This window comes from Coccidioides posadasii, chromosome 2, assembly GCF_018416015.2.
Source record: "Coccidioides posadasii str. Silveira chromosome 2, complete sequence".
Classification (NCBI taxonomy): Eukaryota; Fungi; Ascomycota; class Eurotiomycetes; order Onygenales; family Onygenaceae; genus Coccidioides; species Coccidioides posadasii.
This window is the reverse complement of record NC_089408.1, coordinates 1,329,690-1,351,223: the sequence shown is the minus strand read 5'-3', so window position 1 is coordinate 1,351,223 and position 21,534 is coordinate 1,329,690. Positions and strand designations below refer to the sequence as shown.

Sequence of the window (21,534 nt, the reverse complement as noted above, 5' to 3'; positions counted from 1 at the left end):
GGCTGGACAGCAATCGTCTGATTATATAATCAATTGGGTATCGCGGCGTCGCGATCGCAAGTAGCAGAGCGAAGAGCCATACCTAGTTGCAGAAGCCAAAGTTGAGAAATCCCCGAGCGGAGTGACCCGGCAGCATGCCTCCAAGAACGAGGCCGATTGAAAAGTTCGCCCAGGCCGCAGCGCAGTGCTCAACTGAGGTACGCGACTCCCCAGATCTCTCCCTTGTCTCTGAGGTCCAGCGAATTAATTTTGACCCGAAGGCCACTGTGTATGGGAAATGCGTTCTCGCCGACTATAACTCGATCACAAAAGATATGTGCAAGAAAGAGTTTATAAAGCTAAAGGACTGTTACTTGGTAGCGATAACCTCCCGTGGCTCGACTGGAGAAACCACTAACATCCTTGACACAGGCTGCGATGAAAAAGCTAAAGTAAAAAAAATGCTCCGTTGGCTGAAAGTATATCGGATTGTTGGGTCTTTGGTATTTTCTAGAGATGAGAATAGGCACAATGGTGGCTAGGTGGTTTAACGGCGAAATATGGGAGAGGCATTTCATTCATATCTAAAACATAACCATAAGACATAGGTTCTCTACAGATTCAATAGTCTAAGCAAAAACGTTGCTTTTTGGACTTCCTGCACTTCTTCCAGGATGATTCCCTCCTCTGGAGCATCAGGGACTTGGCCTTCGACTTCAGTCACGACATGCTTGTCCACTGGTCTTCGGAGTGCCTTCTCGATGTTGCTTGCCTGCGTCTCGAAGACTTCATTAATTCCAATGTTTTCGGGGTCGGAAAGAACGCGATATTCCATTTTAACATCGTCTGTGGGCACGAGCCCGGCCTTCTTTCGCAGTCTCTGGATGCGGTTAACGATCTCTCTGGTGAGACCCTCATGAGCAAGTTCAGGGTATAAAGCCGCATCTAAGATGATGAGAACATCATCGTCTGTGTTGGTCTCGAAGTTTGCGGAGGTACCATCCTCCTTTAAGCCTCGTTTAACTACTAAATCCCCTTGAACGAGCTCGATTCCATCCACTAGCATCTTTCCGTTAAGGACGAAATTCTTTACATCGTCGCTTGAAAGGGATGGCAGTGCCTTCTTTACTTTTTGTACATCTTTCTTCAGCTTTTTCCCAAGGACCGGCCAATCAGCCGAGGCACTGTACTGAACATTGTATTTCGCTTCATCGGACGATAGGACAAGGTCGCGGACATTAAGCTCTTCGACAATGTACTGCTCAAGAGAGCGAACATCGTCGAGGTATTGTTGATCCTGATGAACAACTACAAGAGTTTTCAAAGGTGTCTTTAGCCCAATCGATCGACGTTCGCGGGAAACGCGAGCAAGTTCAATCACCCGTTGCATGCGAGACACCTGCCTCTCTACAACTTCGTCAAAAAGCTCCTCTCTAACTTCTGGGAAGGGCAGGAAGTGAACAGAGCGGTTATCGACTCCTTGAAGCGACTTGGGGATATGAGGGAGCAGGCGAAGGTAGATAGTGTCAGTGATGAATGGAGTGAAGGGTGCGAGGCCGCGGACCAAAGTGTACAAAACCTCAAACAGAGTGTTCAGCGCATGTTTGGTATCTTCTAGTCCAAGTTCCCCCTTTAGTCGTTTCCGGTTAAACCTAATATACCAATTCGTCGTGTTGTCAATCAGTTCTAGGAGTCGCGGGACAACAGTGTAAAGACGATAGCCGGCCATCTCCTCGTTGACAAACTTGAGAAGACTCTGGCAGCTTGCTAGAATCCACCGGTCCATAACGTTGGTATTGGTTGCTTCCATAGTCGGGTCGAAGACGTAATCGAGATTTTCGACCTTTTTTAGGAGGACAACTTGGCCGTCAAAGAACTTGTAACTGTTCCAGAGTGGAAGGAGAACCTTGGCGACTACTTCTTTAACGCCTGATTCTTTGAATCTCAAAGGCTCAGCGCGAACAACCGGAGAATTGATGAGATACAGTCGAAGAGCGTCAGACCCATAGCGTTCCATGATCAAGGTAGGATCGGGATAATTTTTCAATCTCTTGGACATTTTCTTCCCATCCTCTGCAAGTACAATCCCGTTGACAACACAGTTCTTGAATGGAAGCTTTCCAAAAAGATGCATACCCAAGACAGTGAGGGTATAGAACCAACCACGTGTTTGATCGAGACCCTCAGCAATGAAGTCACCCGGGAAAGAGTTCTGAAACTCCTCTTTATTCTCGAAAGGATAGTGCTTCGATGCATAAGGCATGCTGCCAGACTCAAACCAGCAGTCGAAAATTTCTTCAACGCGGCGCAGGACACCTTTTCCTTTTCGGCTTGGGATAGTAATGTGATCGATGTTGTCACGGTGAAGATCCGTCAATTCGCCAGTGTAACCGCTGAGCTCCTTTAATTCTTCCACACTACCAACAGCCACAATTTCCTCGTAATCTTCACTGACCCAGAGGGGGATCGGTGTTCCCCAATACCGGTTTCTTGAAATATTCCAATCTCTGGCATTAGCGATCCAGCTAGCAAAGCGTCTATCTTTCACAAAAGATGGTACCCAGTACGATCCTTCTATGCCTTTGAGCATATCTGGGATGATGGGTTCAATTTTAACGAACCACGCTGGAACGGCTTTATAGATCAACGGGGTATCGGATCGCCAGCAAAATGGATAGCTGTGAGTAATCTGGCTCTCCACCACCAGGCGACCAGCCTCCTTCAAGTGTTTAATGATTCCCTTGTCCGCTGCCTTGACATGCAGTCCCGCGAAATCCGGAACTTCCGATGTAAAACATCCGCGGTTATCGACTGGATTTGGTGGTAGCCTGTGGTCATTGATAATCCCTGCTTTCAAGGCAACATTGTAGTCGTCCTCACCAAAGGCAGGTGCTTGATGGACGACACCAACACCACTATCGGCTGTGACGTATGTCGCCATTAACACGCGGAATGCAACGTCCTTAAACTCCTCGTAGAAATAGTTAAACGGCGGCGTATACTTCCATCCCTCCATTGTGGAGCCCTTGAACCTATCGATAATCTTAAACTTCGCCTTCTTGGGGTTTTTATAGAGGGTACCCAGAAGTGCCTCCAGCAAGATGTAGTCCTTTCCTGACTGTTCATCGTGAATCTTAACATATTCAAAGTCGGGGTGGGCTGCAAGCCCAAGATGCGATGGAAGTGTCCACGGCGTGGTTGTCCAAGCAAGTAAGTTGGTCTGTGGGTCATCGACGAGTGGAAAAGAGACAACGATGGCCGGGTCTTGGACATCTTGATAATTCTGCGAGGCTTCGAAATTACTCAGGGGCGTATTTAAAGCAGTAGAATATGGCATGACTCTATATCCGCGATAAACTACTCCTTTATCATAAAGCTGCTTGAAAACCCACCACAAAGACTCCATGTACGTGGGGTTCATTGTCTTGTGCGCATTAGTCCTGAGTCTTGCGATCGGAAATGCGACTTTGAAAAACTCACCTTATAATCGTTATCAAAATCGATCCAACGACCAAGTCTATCCACAGTCTGTCTCCATTCTGAAGCGAATCTCATAACAATTGCCTTGCATTTAGCGTTATATTCCGCGAGACCGAGCTTCTCAACCGCTTCGGATCCAGACATCCCCAAAGATTTGTCAATCTCATATTCGATCGGTACACCGTGTGTATCCCAGCCAAATCTCCTCTCGACATAGTGACCTTTCATAGACCAATATCTGGGAATGATATCTTTGATCGTAGACGCCAGAAGGTGGCCGTAGTGGGGTAAACCTGTCGCGAAAGGAGGTCCATCGAAGAATGTGTACGGTTTTCTGCCGCGAGACAGCTCAACTTGTCGCTCAAAAGCCCCAATTTCTTTCCAGCGTTTGAGGACTGCCTCCTCTTCTCTCGGGAAATCGATAGACATGGTCGTGAACTCCCTGAAGAACCTCTATCTGGTGTGCTGTGTTCGGAGTCTCAAATCGAGGGGCTGAAAATACCGACCGGCGGGGATGACTCAAAAGTCTTTCGCGACATCGTTTTTCCGAGTTGACCTCCGCGTTTCGGGCACAACCCTCCCTTGTGCGAAATCTCCCCCGTCTGATTGTCCATTAACTACAACAGCATGGCAGTAGTATCTCAGTTTTGTCAACGCGACTTGGAGGATAGTGCTGAGTGAATTTCCGAAAGTAACATGGGCCGGCTCTATCCTGCCTAACCAAACGAACGTGCCCGGAATCGTTGATTGACTACAATACTCGAGGTGAGGCTACAGCGAACTCTTTACGGAGTAGATAAACTGGATTACTGCAAAGCCTGCTCAAAACAGCGGGTATCGTGGATTGAATAAAGTAAGGGTATTTGGTTATTGTAGAGCCTTCCAAACGGAAACACACAATCCTGTCTTATCCCAGCTAAGATTCCCCATCGTTGTCATCGCCTTCATCGTCATCGTCATCGTCTCCGTCGTCCTCGTCGTCTTCCACGTCGGAAACTTCTTCACCCAGGGCTTTAAGGCGTTTCTGAATCAAAGTTAACATTATGAAGCATTATAAAGTACTGATTTGCAACCTTACCTTGTCTTCATTCCTCTTTGCCTCCAAATCTGCAAACACAATTAACAAATCCTCAAGTTCGCTTTGGGCGGTGCTTCGGGCGTTTTCACTCTCATCAAAATCGGCCTTGAACCTTTTCAAGTCATCTCTGGCTTTTTTTAGGTCGGCTTCAAGTCTATTGGCACGTTCGCGATCGTCTTCTTCCCGTTCCTCTGCTCGCTTACAGCGACCTTCCAAGGAGGATAGTTTCGAGGAGTATTCTTCGTGCGCAGTCTGTAGATCCTGGATGTGGTCCTTGTTCGCCTTTTCAAGGTTCGTTTCAAGGGTCCGGATGGTCTCTTTAAGGTCTGCAATCTCTGCATCATTCCGTTCCCGAACTTTTGTTGCTCGTGTCTCATATTCGGCTGATATCTCCTTCAGTCGGGCTTCCATAGCACGTAGCTCCTCGCCATGCCGCTTAATCAACTCCATTTTAGTTCGCTCATGATTTCCTTCAAGCTTATGCAGCTCCTCCGTGTGAGTCTTCTGGATGATATTATATTCATGTCTAACCCGGTTAAGTTCGACATCGTAAGATTCTTTCGTCTTTCGATGGTCAAGATGTTCTTGTTCCAGTTTTCTTTGAAGAGATACGATATCTGTCTCCATTGTTTGGATCGTCTTGGTTTTATCTTCAACTTGGGCTCGGAGAGAATCCACAAGCTCACGGGATATGCCTTTTTGGATACCATTTGCTATTACTGGGACTTCAAATCCCGGCTCACGATCGATTGCTCGAGTGAGGCGGCTGAAATTGTCCTTTAGAAAGTCTATAAAGACTTTATCAAAGAAGATCTTTGGGAAGCCACCATCGTAATGACCTTGCGACGACTGGGGCAATACTTCGAAGTCGCGAACCAACGGGTTCTCCCGAAGCTTGGTAATCTTGTCAATATATACCTCTCTCCCGAGCCGACCCATAAGTAGCTGGTGCAGAGTAGTTCTGGGGATAGGGGAATCTTTGGACGAGAATTCATATATTATTCCAAGCAAAACAGCGCAGAGTCCCGGAAGTAGTGTTTTCGACGAAACGCAGTGCTTGGTCTCTTGAATAAGGCTCTGAATACTACTCCCCTCACCAAGAAAATCATTGACGACATCTGGGTCTTCAAAGAGCCAACCGCAGAGAAGCATCAAATAGCCGACAGATATCCTTTCGTCGTCGGTTCGTTGTATCCCTGTGAGTAGATTGCCTGTTATGGCCTGCACACAGGTAATTACTTCTTCTCCTTTCGACTCGTCGCCTTCTGAGACTTTCATTGCCAGGCTTTTTGTTTCTGGGTCGTCATGTATTAAATGAAAAAGTAAAACAGACGCCAGCCAAATTTGATAGGGATCAGCATTTCCCCTGTGCTCCGGTGGGTTCACAAGAATGGTGAGTATGTTGGGGATTTGATCCTCGCCACTTGTATGCCCATCTATTGCCCTACGTAGGAAATGCGATCTGATGCCTGGATGGTTTTCGGTAAATGCTCGAAGGCACTCACAAGCTGCGAGTCGAGCATCCAATAATTGAGCAGGGGCTTGCAAAAGTGTTAGCCTAAGAAGAGCTTCAATGACATTAAGCTGATGCTCTTCAGGGGTCCCGTTCGGAGTTTCTTTTTCCGGATGATGTACAACTACGACAACATCTAGGTCGGCGAATTTTTCTTGCAATTCAGAGTTGGCGCTGATTAAACCGGCGCACGTTGCTAGTGCCTATTGGGCGTCAGTGGAACTCATGATCATTGGAAGCGAAACGCCGAACCTTAGCCTTGATAGGCACATTGAAATCTTCGCTAAATGCAATGCGGAGGATATGTCGCATAATGCCATGTTGCCAAAATGCCGTCTGGTTGGTAGGTGTACTCATTCCACCCCTCACAAGGAAAAGCTGAACAATGGCTAAAGCCCCCCACACATTTTTATCCCGTTGCTCCAAGGTCCACTCCGGTACATCTTCACCTGACTGTTCTTCGACAGCACCAGCTAAAAGCGACACCAACCTTTTGATGCATCCAGTCTCGCGAAAATAAGATTGATTCGAGAGATTAAGGTCCAGCAGGTTTCCTAGAAGAGAAAGGCAGTCCTCGACAACGGCCGTACCGTGGGTCAGCGAGCCATCGCTTTCGATAAGCGAAAATATTCGGTCAAAGGCATTTTCAAAAGCGACTACTTTTTGTAGTTCGGCAGAAGACGGGGTCAACGCTATTAGGAGGAGTAACGCTTCTGTAGATGATGATGCCCGTATTAGTCACATAATTGCAGTATGATCGCTCGGCTAGACACACCGTTGCGTATAGGCTCCCGTGCATCTTCGAGGACGCTGACAAGTCTTGATATACCCAGTGGAGCTGTGAAGATACATTCTTGGGTACGCTCCGGCCGGGCGGCAGAGATCTGGGAAATTAACTGAAGAGAGTAAAGCCTAGAGTAAAAGTCTCTAGAATCTAAGAGATCAAGAAGTACGGTTATATTGTCTTGTCGCTGTCTGGTATTAGAACTGTTATCTTTGGATGTATGCGGAGCGACGAAACGTACTTGCGTGAATTCGTCGGCGAGCCACAATGCGAGCTCGTCGGATGCCTCTGGCTAAATAAATGACAATTATTAGCATTCCCACTCGGACTGTGGCACAAATTACAGTCGGGTACGAACACTACTCTCTTCCGGAGCAAACAGCATCAACAAGGTCTCAAGGACCACCTTTGTGGTATCAACGTCTTCTGCATCGTTTCGAAGAGAGGTGATGAGGGCTCTTAGGGCGCCAGAGGCCACTGACGCAGGATATTCTTTGGCAAAACTTCGTAGGCCGAGAATTGCAGCTCTACGGTCTTCTAATAAAGTGGCACTTTGTAATCGGCTGCTCAGCGTATTGATTGTATCCGTGGCCGTTTGACGTGCCGGGGCTTGGGATTCAAGGATTCGAAACATCGCAGTGTACTAATATGCATACCAGCATGGTCATCGCAGACCAAGGACTTCGCTCTTATATATATGCATCGAGGCAATTGACCCGCCTTTCGCGAACGATCACCGCTTCGCAGCTTGTTGTTCTGGCCTTTCGGACTTGAAATGGATCGCCAGCGGGATCACGTGAAATGGGCCATGGTCGGCACGGAGTAACATTCCCCCGGTGAGTTTGGCCAGATCCGCTTTGGGTAAGCGTTGATCTCGAACTTATCTCGCTCTCGAGCTTGCCTGGATTTTCGCAGTCTCCATTTCTGAGATTACCGTCGCTCTAGCTGGCTCTATGGGTTCTGGGAATCTTATGGGGTGATCTTTTGGCACTGTACACGCTTCCGGTTGCTACATTTCGGCGCGTCCCGACGGGCGTTTAGAACCGGTGCGATGGGTGTCCCAGCACTTTTCCGGTGGCTCTCCACCAAGTACCCAAAAATCATTTCGGCTGTCGTGGAGGAGCTTCCTCAGGAAATCGATGGCGAGGAGTTTCCGGTGGATACCACCAAGCCTAACCCAAATGGCGAAGAAATGGACAATCTCTATCTCGATATGAACGGCATCGTACACCCTTGTACCCACCCCGAGGGTAAACCAGCACCAGCAAACGAAGGCGAGATGATGCTTGAGATCTTCAAGTATACCGACAGAGTTGTGAACATGGTCAGGCCGAGAAAACTTTTGATGATCGCTGTTGGTACGTTAGGATTCATGACGCGGGAGCTTGGTCGGCTCCCCTCGGACGGCTACATTATTTTATCATGATGTTTTGCAAAGTCGCCAAGGGGGGTAGAGCTTTCTCTTCTCCTTGATATTTGGATTTGGTATCTGCACTTATACTCTCATTGATACTAATTTAATTGGGTTTACAGATGGTGTGGCTCCTCGCGCAAAAATGAATCAGCAGCGCTCTCGCCGTTTCCGCTCTGCGCAAGAAGCAAAGGAAGCTGATGAAAAGAAAGCTGAATTTGCAAAATTACTCAGGCAACAAAATAGAGGAAAGGGTGACATGGAAATTGCTGAGGAGGTAGTTCAAAAGACGTGGGATAGCAACGTCATTACTCCTGGCACGCCGTTCATGGACATTCTTTCGGCTGCCCTACGTTACTGGGTTGCATACAAACTGAACACCGACCCCGCTTGGGAAAAGGTCCGTCCCATATTGTACGTGCCATGACGATTGCTCACCTAAAGTTTAGGTCAAAATTATTATTTCCGACGCCACCGTCCCTGGGGAGGGTGAGCATAAAATTATGGAATTTATTCGATCCCAGAGATCGTGTCCTGAACATGACGCGAATACACGCCATGTTATATATGGTTTGGTATGTATATATTACCAGCGTGTTCTAGCTTCCGCTAATTTACGCTTAGGACGCTGATTTAATCATGCTTGGGCTCGCAACCCATGAACCCCACTTTCGAGTGCTGCGTGAGGATGTCTTCTTTCAAGAATCAAAAGCTCGGACCTGTCATCTCTGCGGCCAACAAGGGCACGTTGCTGAAGCGTGTACAGGCAAGGCAAAGGAAAAGAATGGAGAGTTTGATGAAAAGCAAAGAGGTACCCCTCTCAAGCCGTTTATATGGCTTCATGTGTCTGTTCTTCGGGAGTATTTAGCTGCCGAAATGTATGTTCCTAACCAACCATTCCCGTTTGACCTTGAAAGAGCTCTTGACGACTGGGTTTTCATGTGCTTCTTCGTTGGAAACGATTTCTTACCTCATCTACCTTCGTTGGAAATAAGGGAGAATGGGATTGATACCTTGATCGCAATATGGCGCGACAATATTCCATTGATGGGGGGCTACCTAACGCAGGATGGGAATGTTGATTTAAAACGTGCACAGCTGATTCTACAAGGATTAGCCAAGCAAGAAGACGCCATCTTCCGTCGACGGCGACAAACTGAAGAAAGGAGAAACACCAATGCGAAAAGACGCAAAGAGCAAGAAAGGCAAAGAGAAGAGGAGAACGCCCGGAAGAGACCGAGGCACTCCTTGGAAAACGAAACTGCCGGGCCTAGTCCACGTCGAGGTAAAGATATGGATGGTATTGCTCCTGCGAATATGCCTCTTTTTATCCCAAGTAAGGGAGAGCTACCCAGAGCAGAGCGGGAATTGACTCACGCTATGGTCGTGAACCGGGGGGCTATCTATAAAGCAAACATGGCGAACAAAAGTGCTGCTGCTGCTCTGAAAAGTCAATTAATTTCTGGGGCTTCCGAAATGAGCGTCGAAGTTTCTACGTCAACCTCAGCCAACGATGTGTCGCCTTCGGCTCTAGGTAAAAGAAAAGCTGACGCACTTGAAACGGACAATACGACTGAGCAAGAAGATTCTGAAAGGCCTCCTCAGGAGCAAGACGAATTGCCTGCAGATTCGGTACGACTTTGGGAGCAAGGTTACGCCGACCGATATTACGAGCAAAAGTTCCATGTGGATCCAAAAGATATCGAATTCCGCCATAAGGTAGCACGAGCATATGTGGAAGGGCTCTGCTGGGTCCTCTTGTATTATTTCCAAGGCTGTCCTTCATGGACATGGTATTATCCTTACCACTATGCCCCTTTCGCAGCCGACTTTGTAGACCTCGAACATATGGACATTCAATTCCATAAAGGTGCACCTTTCAGACCATTCGAGCAGTTGATGGGCGTGTTGCCCGCGGCATCCAACCATGCGATTCCAGAAATTTTTCGAGACCTCATGTCTAATCCCGAGAGCGAAATCATTGATTTCTATCCTGAAGAGTTCCCTATCGACCTTAATGGAAAGAAATTCGCATGGCAAGGAGTTGCTTTGCTTCCATTTATCGATGAAAGCCGTCTCTTGGAAGCGATGGCCAAGCGGTATCCCCGTTTAAGCGAAGAAGAGAAAGCTCGCAATGAGATGGGCCGGGACATTCTTTTTATCTCAGATCGGCATCCCTTGTATAAAGAATTGGTCGCCAATTTTTACTCCAAAAAGCAGAGTGTTCCCAAATTCAAACTCAACATGCGGGTCAGTGAAGGACTTGGAGGCAAGGTCGAGCGTGACGAAGCATATATCCCTCATAGCTCCCTGGTAGCATCGATAGATGGAATAGAGCTTCCTGCTCTGGATGAAGATCGTTCCATTAGGTATGTCCTCCCTTTATTGTCAGCCTTTTCCATCACTAACAAACTGCGACCAGTGTCCTCTACGATATACCTAAATCTATGTATACCCACAAGTCCATGCTCCTACCAGGAGTGAAGTTCAATCCGCCAGTTCTCGACAAGACGGATATCGAGGTTACAAAGGCGAAGGCGCAGCGATCCGGAAGATCATTCGGGGGTGCACCTTTACATTCGGGCAACGGAAGGGGTAGAGGCCGAATATCGTATGCGAGCGACCGCCCAAATCCATTTGCTGCTCACCTTGATCCAAGTTTCAAACCCCCACCCCATATGAACGCTCCACCTGGACGCGGTGGCCCACATCAGTTTGATAGACATCGGTCTCAGAATCCACCCTCGCAACAGTCACGCGGAAGGGGATATGGAGGCTACGGAGGTTACGGCGGCTCCTATGGACAGCGGGACTCATATCACCCACCGGCACCTCGCGGCAGGGATTCATATCAGGACAGGCAAGACAGGCAGTATCAGCATCAAGATCGACCCTACCCCCCGTCGGGTGCGGGTGGGGGCAGTGGTAGTAATTATTACCGGGGCCGTGGAGGTGGTCAACAGCGTTCTTCTCAATCTGGATACTACGGGCGTAATGATGGGTATGGTAGGTATTGATGGATCGATCATGTTTCTGGACATGTACAGCGCTAAAATGTTAAAATATAACTTTTCTATGGTGACTATGTATTCATTTTTGATTAAAATGGGGTGCCTTATCCGACGCTTGCATGGCTTTTCATGCTTTAACTTGGAGATAGAACTATAAAATCTCACACCACTCGCGGAGAATTCCCAGTGTTTCGTGGCTTTCTAAATATAGACTGGTGGTAGCTGATGTCCATAAGTGTCCGATACCGGATGAATTCAAGTGAATGGGTGTGTCCTGGCAGTGACAGGGAATATGAAATATGACCTTCAGCTCATAGCAGTAGTCCCTGTATTGTATTAACGCTGTCATAATTAATATAAAGCCAGCAAGAAAAGGTCCGGTGTGTTCTCCCTTCTCCGTCTTCTTCAGCGTGCGATCGACAATAGGACCAAGCGACTTCGGAAGCGGTGACTCGAGGCAGAATCAAGAGCGCTTTTGACTCATGCGGCGGGCAATTCCCCAGCTAAACTGAAAGGTTTCTGGGGATTGACTCTGGGTGAATCTCTCACTCTGCTCTCAGTCGAACCTTTCCTACTGGTGAATTAAAACCAATTGGCCTTCTTGGGAGAGCTTGCCCCACCCTTTGTGGTTTGCTTTCCAGCTTTAAACTACATAGTTGCTGCGGCACTATGAAAGCTTGAGCGAGCTATCTGGAAAAGCTGATATTGAGGTTTGCTCAGACTTCACAAAAAGCTCGAAGTTCATTAATTGGCTAAATTATTATTATTTTTTGTAATTTCAGAAATAGATACGCATCGAAAGGTCCGTCGACTCCAGTGTTCTACATCGGTGGTCATCTCACAATGGCCGCCCCTACAACCATCAAAATCCTCGGTCGCGATAGCATCGTCGCCGACTTTGGCATTTGGAAGCGTCATGTGGCCGATGACTTGCTCACCAATTGCTCCTCTTCGACATATATTCTCATCTCCGATACCACCCTGACTCCTTTATACGTTCCAAGCTTTCAAGCAGCTTTTGAAAATGCAGCGTCGGGTCTAACCCCCAAACCACGCCTTCTCACTTACGCTATTCCTCCCGGAGAGTTGTCAAAGTCTCGTCAGACAAAGGCAGACATCGAAGACTGGATGCTGAGTCGCCAGCCACCATGTGGTCGCGACACTGTCATAATTGCTCTTGGTGGGGGAGTGATTGGCGATCTAATCGGCTACGTAGCAGCGACATACATGCGTGGAGTCCGCTTCGTCCAAGTGCCTACAACATTGCTGGCCATGGTGGATTCGTCAATCGGTGGCAAGACTGCGATTGATACACCTCACGGAAAAAACTTGATTGGTGCGATTTGGCAGCCACAAAAAATTTATCTAGATATGGAATTTTTGAACACACTGCCAGAGAGAGAATTCATCAATGGGATGGCTGAAGTGATCAAGGCATGTTGCGCGACCTTTTATTTCAAGCAATATCGCATGCACTAACCGACTGATAGACTGCTGCCATATCCAGCGAAGAAGACTTTGCGGCTTTAGAAAAGAATGCGGATGCTATCCTTTCAGCAGTGAAGTCGGAAAACACTCCAGAGCGTCCACGGTTTGGTGGGATTCAAGAGATTTTGAAGTTAACAATTTTAGCATCTGCAAGATTCAAAGCCGATGTCGTGTCTAAAGACGAAAGAGAGGGCGGTCTGCGCAACCTTCTCAACTTTGGCCATTCCATTGGACATGCTATCGAAGGCATACTCGCGCCACAGATCCTTCATGGGGAATGTGTCGCTATAGGCATGGTCAAAGAGGCCGAATTGGCTCGACATCTCGGACTTTTGAAGAACGTTGCAGTGCCTCGTCTTGTTAAATGTTTGGCAAGTTACGGACTACCAACATCTCTAAAGGATTCACGAATAAGGCGACTAAGTGCCGGAAAACATTGTAGCGTTGACCAGCTCCTCGCATTTATGGCTGTCGATAAGAAAAACGCTGGCCCAAAGAAAAAAGTTGTTCTCTTATCCGCCATCGGTCGTACTCATGAGCAGCAAGCGAGTGTTGTATCGAATGAAGATATCAAAATCGTGCTCGCACCAAGCATTGAGGTCTCCCCCGGTGTTCCCAAATCCCTGCAAGTCACTTGCACCCCTCCAGGATCGAAAAGTATTTCAAACAGAGCTCTTGTTTTGGCCGCTCTCGGTTCCGGTACCTGTCGCATCAAGAACCTTCTGCATTCAGATGACACGGAAGTCATGCTCAATGCGCTAGAGCGCCTGGGAGCCGCAACATTCTCCTGGGAGGAAGAAGGTGAGGTCCTTGTTGTTCATGGTAATGGGGGTACTTTAAAAGCTAGCCCTGAAGAGCTATACTTGGGCAATGCTGGGACGGCGTCGAGATTCCTCACCACGGTTGCAACTCTTGCCAACAACGGCACTGTTAGTTCCACCGTTCTTACAGGAAATGCACGAATGAAGCAACGGCCAATTGGTGCCCTTGTTGACTCCTTGAGGGCCAATGGTGCAGGCGTCGAATACTTGGAGACCAATGGATGCCTTCCCCTAAAAATCGACGCTTCAGGGGGGTTTGCAGGAGGAGAAATCAGTCTCGCTGCTAAAATATCCTCTCAGTACGTGTCGTCTTTGCTGATGTGCGCCCCTTATGCGAAAGAGCCGGTAACTCTGAAGCTTGTCGGCGGTAAGCCAATTTCACAACAATACATCGATATGACAACCGCTATGATGCGATCATTTGGGATCGATGTAAAGCGTTCAACCACTGAAGAACATACATATCACATTCCTCAAGGCAAATATGTGAATCCAGCAGAATATATTATCGAAAGTGATGCAAGTTCGGCAACATATCCCCTCGCCGTCGCTGCAATTACTGGTACTACATGTACGATTCCCAACATTGGATCCAAGTCCTTACAGGGAGATGCGCGGTTTGCAGTAGATGTTTTGAGACCTATGGGGTGTGAGGTCAGTCAATCTGAATATTCGACTACCGTTACTGCGCCCAAGGATGGAGTCCTCAAGCCATTGCCAAACGTCGATATGGAGCCTATGACGGATGCTTTCCTGACCGCCTCAGTACTTGCTGCCGTTGCAACGGGAAGTCCAAATCGTACAACCAGAATTTTCGGCATTGCAAATCAACGGGTTAAGGAATGCAACCGAATTAGAGCGATGAAGGATGAGCTGGCAAAATTCGGAGTTATTTGTCGAGAGCACGATGACGGCCTAGAAATTGATGGTATTGATCGCTCTACGTTGTTGCAGCCTCCGCACGGAGTCCATTGCTACGATGACCACCGTGTAGCAATGAGCTTCAGTGTTCTCTCTTTAACAGCGCCCAAACCCACCCTCATCCTTGAAAAAGAATGTGTAGGAAAAACTTGGCCTGGCTGGTGGGATACCTTGGCACAGCTTTTCAAAGCCAAACTCGAAGGTGTTGAATTAAAATCATCTACGAAACAAAAAGCTGAAAAGCCTGCAGCATCAATTTTCATTATTGGAATGCGAGGTGCCGGGAAGACAACAAGCGGACTTTGGGCAGCTAAGGCTTTGAAGCGCCCATTCATTGACCTCGATGTGGAACTTGAAAGCACCATTGGCAAGACAATCCCGGAAATTATCAAAGAGCGAGGCTGGGAAGGTTTCAGGGAAGCAGAACTGGCACTCTTGCAGAAAGTCATACGCGAGAAACCAACAGGATATGTGTTCGCTTGCGGAGGTGGGATTGTCGAAACTCAAGAGGGCCGTGACCTTCTCGTGCAATATCATAAAGCCAATGGAAACGTTCTTCTGCTTATGCGAGATATTAAAGAGGTCATGGATTTCTTAAAGATCGACAAGACACGACCAGCCTATGTTGAGGATATGATGGGCGTGTGGCTTCGTCGAAAGCCTTGGTACCAGCAATGCAGCAACTTCCAGTTTTACAGCCAGCAAAGCACTCAAGACGAGATGGGCAGGGCTCTAGAAAGCTTCTCGCGTTTCTTAAGGGTCATTACTGGGGAGGTTGACCACCTTTCTCTTTTGAAGAAGAAGCCACAGTCTTTTTTCGTTTCCTTGACGCTTCCTGATCTGCGCCCTTCTGCGGAGATATTGCGCGATGTTACCCTGGGCTCGGATGCTGTAGAGTTACGTGTCGATTTGCTTGTGGACCCATCTTCTGCCAACGATATTCCGTCTGTCGACTACGTTGCTGAACAGATATCAATGCTTCGTAGTCGCGTATCTCTTCCGCTTGTGTTTACTATCCGAACCAAAAGCCAAGGTGGCCGTTTCCCTGATGATGCACATGATGCAGCTCTGGATCTCTATCGGCTTGCTGTGCGTATGGGATCAGAGTTTGTTGACCTCGAAGTTACATTCCCCGAGCACATCCTCCGCGCTGTGACTGAGATGAAGGGCTTTTCCAAGATTATTGCTTCCCACCATGACGTTTCTGGCAGTCTATCCTGGGCTAACGGATCCTGGGGTCAGTTCTACAACAAGGCATTGCAATATGGAGATATCATAAAGCTGGTTGGAGTCGCTAAATGTTTAGACGACAATATTGCTCTCAGAAAATTTAAGACCTGGGCACAAGATGCGCATGAAATACCTGTGATTGCTATCAATATGGGGGAAAAGGGTAGGCTCAGTCGTATCCTGAACGGTTTTATGACACCCGTGTCTCATCCAAAACTTCCTTTCAAAGCAGCACCCGGCCAGCTTTCCGCACAAGATATCAGAAAAGGGTTGTCATTAATGGGTGAAATTGAACCAAGGAAGTTTGCAATCTTTGGAAAACCCGTTTCCGCGTCCAGGTCGCCCGCAATGCACAACGCCTTGTTTGCACAAGTCGGCCTGCCCCATGCCTATAGCCGTCTGGAAACAGACAATGTGGAAGATGTCAGGGAATTTATCCACGCCCCTGATTTTGGGGGTGCTTCCGTCACGATCCCTCTTAAGCTCGACATCATGCCATTACTTGATGAAATTTCGCCAGAAGCCCAAGTGATCGGAGCCGTTAACACCATCGTGCCTATCCCACGTGGCCCAGGTGATATGACGGGTTATCCACGCCTTATTGGCTATAATACCGACTGGCAGGGTATGGTCCGATGCCTACGTCACGGCAAAGCAATCTCACCATCGTTCGCTGACACTGCTGTGCCTGGCCTCGTAATTGGTGGTGGCGGCACTGCCCGGGCAGCTATCCACGCTCTCTACAGTATGAGTTACTCTCCCATCTACCTCATTGGCCGCTCAGAAGCCAAAGTGGCTGAAATGGCGTCGACTTTCCCCGAGAAATATAGTGTCCAGGTTCTCAAGGACGCAACATCCTTAGAAAATCTCCCTATGGTGGCAATTGGCACTATCCCAGGAGATCGGCCGATTGACCCCAGCATGAGAGAAGTTTTGTGTCGCCTATTTGAAAATGCAGCTCGCGTTGATTCTGAGCTGTCTGCGAAAGGAGAGGTGCCAGCAAAAAGAATTTTACTGGAGATGGCCTATAAACCCGATATTACGCCCTTGAGCCAATTGGCTAGCGACTCTGGTTGGTCGACAATTCCTGGCTTGGAGGCATTGGTTGGACAAGGAGTACATCAGGTAAATTAATGTCCCGAAGTTCCAAATTGGATCTGAGCAAATGTCTGACGTTTATCATTCAGTTCGAGCTCTGGACCGGAATTACGCCTGTCTACCAAGACGCAAGAGTAAGCCTTCACCTCGTCATCTGCTATTCTTCGCAAAATTCTTCTAGAATTTCTAGCATTATTTGGAACTAACGCCTTATTCCTCAGGCTGCAGTCATGAATCCGGGCACCGACAACCGAGGCTGACAGCCGTAATTCTTGTTTTTCCTTGGATTTATAAAGCTTCAAGACACTCGGGATTTGGATACATATATCCTCTCTATAATATTAGTTTAGACCGAAAATTTTTACGTATTGTTCCCAAAATGCTTGAACGCTTGCATTTCATGCGGCTACCGATCATTTCAAAGACCCTTTTGAATAATGAACAAAACTACAAGAAATAGTAAAACTAAATACTCCACGTAGATCTTTCCTTTATATATGTGCTTGAAAGGTCGTTTAAACCAAGATCTAAGTCCACTAATTTCCAAGCGACATTCAATAAATCTTTCCAAGGCATAACAAAAACCCAACTTATTGGCCTTGATCATTTATTTCGTTGACTTCATCTTTTTCTTTCGCTTGCTTTTTTCCCTTTCCTTTTCCTATAATTTCCTTCTCCTTCGCTTCTCTCCACTCGCATTCGTCCCTAAACTCACAGATCCGACACTTCCACGCTTCTACCATGCCAACACCTTTCGCTGATCTACCTCCTCGCCAGAAACGCATGCCGTCAGCTAGATAAGGATATAAGTCGTTGGCGTCGAAGAAGAACGATCTGCTACCAATGTATTCCATGGGTTTCGATGGATCGGACGTCGAAGAGATGTACTCTGCTGTTAGAAGGGGCGATAGGAGGGTAGGTGGGGAAATTTTATTGTCGTTGGCGTTCTCTTCACCCGGGACATTGGGTATTTCAGGTATTTGTGGTTTGGGCAGGAATGTAAGGTGGAAGTGCTCTTTCATAAGGGACCAGAGACTCGAGAGCGAATTGTGTTTTAGAAGGATGGAGACGGAATCTTGCTCATTCGACGAGGGAGTCGTTTGATCGCTGTCTGGATTTGATTGTGGCGACGAGTTGATGTCCAGAAAGCCATCGTTGAGACTGCCCACCTGAGCAATAAAAACATCGGAAAAAGGTTGGTCGGTTTTCAAGCGGTGTCGCGAAGCTATCGCATCGATTGTGATATCGTCGCTAGTTATGAGTCTGGTGAGCATATGATAATATAGATGAAGCTGTATAAGGGTAGGTCGAAACGCTATGCTTGATACAGTTGGCGGTTTTGCAGAAGAGCGCCTCGTTTTGATATCTGTGATGTATATCTTTTTCCCTGTTGTCGACGGCGCAGGGACTACTCCTCCAGTCCAACTAGTCTTTGTTGATGCGAACTCTGAGAGTGTTTTACCACCTCCAGCAGCAGACAGCAAATAATTCGATAAAGACTTTCCTTCAGGGGTTAAAGATGTTGCTGATCGTACTTCTATCGATCCTGGATCCGAAGCTGCTTCGAGATCAGGATCAGGGCATTCGTAGGAAAGCTCGTCAATGATGCCAGTTACTATTTCGCCATCAATAACACCCCATACTTGCAGTTCTCTTGTCGTTCCAGTTGTTCTCAGCGACTGCAAGCCCTGTATCACATTCCATATTCTCAAAGCCCACCCATCTTCCCTCGTTAGCACCTCTACTGGAACGGTGACATGGACCTCTTCCTCCAGTTTTTTATGCATTGCACTCCCTTGCTTCATTGCCGGTGTCTGAATCTTGCGTCCATGTTTTGTCAGGGTATACCAGTACTGTAGCTCACACCAGGCCGGGGAGATCAGGTCTGTGACGGAGAGACCTTTCATAGGTGCCTTGCGGAATCGCTCTAAAGGTGACCTATTGTCTATATTGGTGGTATTCGGCTTCGGCTTCGAATCTCCATTCGTGATCGCTTCAGCAGCCTGCTGCTGGCTTGTTTGTTCATCTTGTAGGCGCTCTTTCTCCGGGCGATGCGCGGAATCTGGATGCTCGACTAGACGCTTAAAAGTCAGATGTCAGCCAGTCTCACAAAATAGTAGCATAATTTGTCCACAATTTATAAAGCAATGGGCGATCTCCTGATGTAAGTGCATCTACAAGAACAAAGGTAGGAACTCACCACCCTTGCAGCCGGCAATGTCTTCGATCCCGTAGTCAGACAATGTCTCCCAAACTTCCAAGATCGCCTGGAGAGTCGGACTGAGCTCCCCTCCACCCTGGTCCTCGCTGATCTGCAAACCAGAGACATAGACATGGTCTTCTATATCCGGTATCGCTGCAGATGCCGACTCAAACGCTGTCGCGCTCTGGAGTATTAAACCGCTAGTCGCGGCACCACCCGGGTCGCTGCCCTGTGTCTCCACGAATTTATCCACTAGTCCGATCAAAATTTCTTCTTCTTCTGACGTGAAATCAGTGCCGTAATCACTGTGGTACGCGCCGTACTTCGCGTCGTCGCCAGATACCTCGGAACCATGGGCGGCTTCGCGTGGCGAACAGCAGGGCATGCCTGCGACGATTTTGGAGGGGGTGTGAGGAGCCGTGTTCACCTCATATGGCAGTTATTTGATGGGTTAAGACCTAGAAAAGGTCGAGGGGTGTCCAAAGGGAAGAAATGAGTTGAAAGCTAGTTGGCGTTTCTGGGGCCGCTTGCTTGCCTTTCGGCCCGCGCCATGACATAAAGCTCGTTTAACGAAAATCGTAGGTTTCAACTATGTAATGCTAGCACGGGATTGCCCGAAAGGAGCACACGAGTAGTAGAACCGTTTATAAATCTTAGATAGTGACCATTTATAAAATCAATGCGGTCTTGAGCTATATAGAGAGTAAACCAAAGAAATCTAGACATCTAGATGGTGAGAGATCACCAGGGTATCAACAATAAAAGTCGGCTCTATCAGGCCCAGCCTAGGCTACCAACCGACAGAATCTATGACAGAAAACAAAGCCCAAATATGCATATGAAGCGAAAAGTCAAGATCTCTTCGACGGACACTTCTCTACAAGGTTTAAAGGATTGCGCTTTTCCGAGTGCTGGTGCCTTCAAGGAGTTCCACTTTCTCCAAAGAAGCAGCCTGTCTAACTTCTTTCGCAGCCTTTTGGTTCAGCCAGCTCAGATAAGTTTGCCAACCGACGGCGACGACACCAGAAACGATGCTGCGGAACTGTGGCTCCACGTAAAGGAACAAGAAAGCGGTGACGCCAGGCCATAGTTTGACACTATTCATGACACTGTTCGGTACAGCTTTCTTAACTCGCTCCCAGGTATCTTCGAGAGTCGCCCCGGAGAGGAGCGATTGCATGGTGAAGAAATATGTATTGAAAGTAGGTGTGAAAACAGTTTGCGACACGGCGACTTTGGTGAGGATTGAGAGGGCTTTGGAGGAATAATTGAAATTGCGGTGGAGGAACATGAACCTGCAAATCATTGACTGTTAGCTCTCTCAATGTCCAGATTTGATATTACAAACACGTCGAAGACCATACCATCTATAGACAGGTATAGCTGCAACAGCGCCAACTGTCAGATGTCTCGCAGTTCTCAGAGGATCGTATCCCGACCAGAGACCCGTGATCTCGTCTCGTGCATCCTGACTCGAAGGCACGGCTCCCTTGTCATCCTCCTTTTCATTAGTCTCTGAAGCCTCTCCACCAGACACCACCAACTGTGCGCAGAGATCGGCGCAGAGGTATATAACAAGAGTACTCCACATCTGCGTCCAGTACGGCCGCTTATACTGCTCACGGCTATACCATCGCGCCGCCTTCCCAAGCGGACTAGCCTTTATAATCTGATGCACCGAACGCGAAGGCGATTCCGGCACTGAGGGGACTGGTCCTCCAGCAGATGCGGTCGCAGAAGTGTGAGGATGCGGCTGTGAAGCCGGACTGCCCGGCGAAGGCTTTACGGTGCCCGCGCCTTTAGCCGGTGACGTTGGTTGGGACAAGGGAGGTTCATTGTTAGCAGCGGTCGATTTGTTCCGACGTAATAGTGCTGATCGACGAGTCGTCTGTCGTCTAACCGCGGCCGAGACGGACAATCCGCCTTTAGCGATGAGTTTCATGCTGTCATATACGGCGTGGTCGGATTGTGTCTACCCTATTTCCCCGGGCCCTCCGGCTGACTGCGCCGACAGGGAAGGAAAATATAAACGTAGCAGGGTCCTCTTGAGTCACAACGCACACAGTCAAATTCTCACAAGTATATAAAACTGGAGCACAAGAATGAGTCAACGAAGCGTCACCATCGGGTGGGTAGCAGAAGGAAAGTCGCGAAGACGGCCTACAAATTGCCGAAGGAAAAATAAATGTGTGAATCAGACACGAGAGTGACAAGGTGGGGCACAGGGCGACAGGCCGAAAATGGTTAGGGGACTGAAGAGAGAACCAGGTGCTAAGGAAACGAATATAGACAAGCAAGAAAGATACGGGAAGCCTACCCCGTTAAAGGATGCTGTCATGTTCTCAGAATATCGATAAAGAACTCCGGATCGCGGAGATGTTCGCCATCTCGCCCGTCTCGGTTCTCGGCGGTGGGTTGACTTTTATCTCGGTGATAAATATCCTTATCGCCAACCCCCGGACAAAACGGCCACCTTGCACCATCCCTCAACCAAATCACGTTCTCCCGAGCACACGC

The 21,534-nt window shown here is 48.0% G+C and overlaps 7 protein-coding genes across 7 annotated transcripts; 3 read left to right on the top strand and 4 right to left on the bottom strand.

Moving 5' to 3' along the window:
* Positions 1 to 134: 134 nt before the first annotated feature.
* Positions 135 to 435, top strand: D8B26_002959 (uncharacterized protein; the record flags this gene model as incomplete). Its single annotated transcript, XM_066124001.1, has 2 exons — positions 135 to 356; positions 412 to 435. The coding sequence occupies 2 exons, from the start codon at positions 135 to 137 to the stop codon at positions 433 to 435; spliced, it is 246 nt and encodes an 81-aa protein (XP_065980076.1).
* Positions 436 to 592: 157 nt separating this feature from the next.
* ILS1 (isoleucine--tRNA ligase) lies at positions 593 to 3,925 on the bottom strand (the record flags this gene model as incomplete). Its single annotated transcript, XM_003068744.2, has 2 exons — positions 3,460 to 3,925; positions 593 to 3,403 (listed from the first exon to the last, which is right to left on the bottom strand). Exons 1-2 carry the CDS (start codon positions 3,886 to 3,888, stop codon positions 593 to 595), a joined length of 3,240 nt encoding a protein of 1,079 aa, XP_003068790.2. The 5' UTR covers positions 3,889 to 3,925.
* A 350-nt stretch (positions 3,926 to 4,275) lies between these two features.
* On the bottom strand, positions 4,276 to 7,574 carry D8B26_002957 (uncharacterized protein). Its single transcript, XM_003068745.2, has 6 exons — positions 7,193 to 7,574; positions 7,076 to 7,126; positions 6,826 to 7,021; positions 6,303 to 6,763; positions 4,538 to 6,253; positions 4,276 to 4,483 (listed from the first exon to the last, which is right to left on the bottom strand). The coding sequence occupies exons 1-6, from the start codon at positions 7,466 to 7,468 to the stop codon at positions 4,376 to 4,378; spliced, it is 2,808 nt and encodes a 935-aa protein (XP_003068791.2). The 5' UTR covers positions 7,469 to 7,574; the 3' UTR covers positions 4,276 to 4,375.
* Positions 7,575 to 7,735: 161 nt separating this feature from the next.
* Positions 7,736 to 11,329, top strand: RAT1 (5'-3' exoribonuclease 2). Its single transcript, XM_003068746.2, has 5 exons — positions 7,736 to 8,192; positions 8,368 to 8,645; positions 8,695 to 8,820; positions 8,870 to 10,614; positions 10,668 to 11,329. The coding sequence occupies exons 1-5, from the start codon at positions 7,886 to 7,888 to the stop codon at positions 11,260 to 11,262; spliced, it is 3,051 nt and encodes a 1,016-aa protein (XP_003068792.2). The 5' UTR covers positions 7,736 to 7,885; the 3' UTR covers positions 11,263 to 11,329.
* A 445-nt stretch (positions 11,330 to 11,774) lies between these two features.
* On the top strand, positions 11,775 to 17,221 carry ARO1 (3-dehydroquinate dehydratase (3-dehydroquinase)). Its single transcript, XM_066124000.1, has 5 exons — positions 11,775 to 11,966; positions 12,039 to 12,690; positions 12,747 to 16,841; positions 16,904 to 16,948; positions 17,036 to 17,221. The coding sequence occupies exons 2-5, from the start codon at positions 12,100 to 12,102 to the stop codon at positions 17,072 to 17,074; spliced, it is 4,770 nt and encodes a 1,589-aa protein (XP_065980075.1). The 5' UTR covers positions 11,775 to 11,966; positions 12,039 to 12,099; the 3' UTR covers positions 17,075 to 17,221.
* Positions 17,222 to 17,286: 65 nt separating this feature from the next.
* On the bottom strand, positions 17,287 to 19,462 carry D8B26_002954 (uncharacterized protein). The gene is made up of 2 exons (XM_003068748.2): positions 19,015 to 19,462; positions 17,287 to 18,888 (listed from the first exon to the last, which is right to left on the bottom strand). Exons 1-2 carry the CDS (start codon positions 19,400 to 19,402, stop codon positions 17,405 to 17,407), a joined length of 1,872 nt encoding a protein of 623 aa, XP_003068794.2. The 5' UTR covers positions 19,403 to 19,462; the 3' UTR covers positions 17,287 to 17,404.
* A 441-nt stretch (positions 19,463 to 19,903) lies between these two features.
* D8B26_002953 (uncharacterized protein) lies at positions 19,904 to 20,959 on the bottom strand (the record flags this gene model as incomplete). Its single annotated transcript, XM_003068749.1, has 2 exons — positions 19,904 to 20,312; positions 20,382 to 20,959. The coding sequence occupies 2 exons, from the start codon at positions 20,957 to 20,959 to the stop codon at positions 19,904 to 19,906; spliced, it is 987 nt and encodes a 328-aa protein (XP_003068795.1).
* Positions 20,960 to 21,534: the final 575 nt, after the last annotated feature.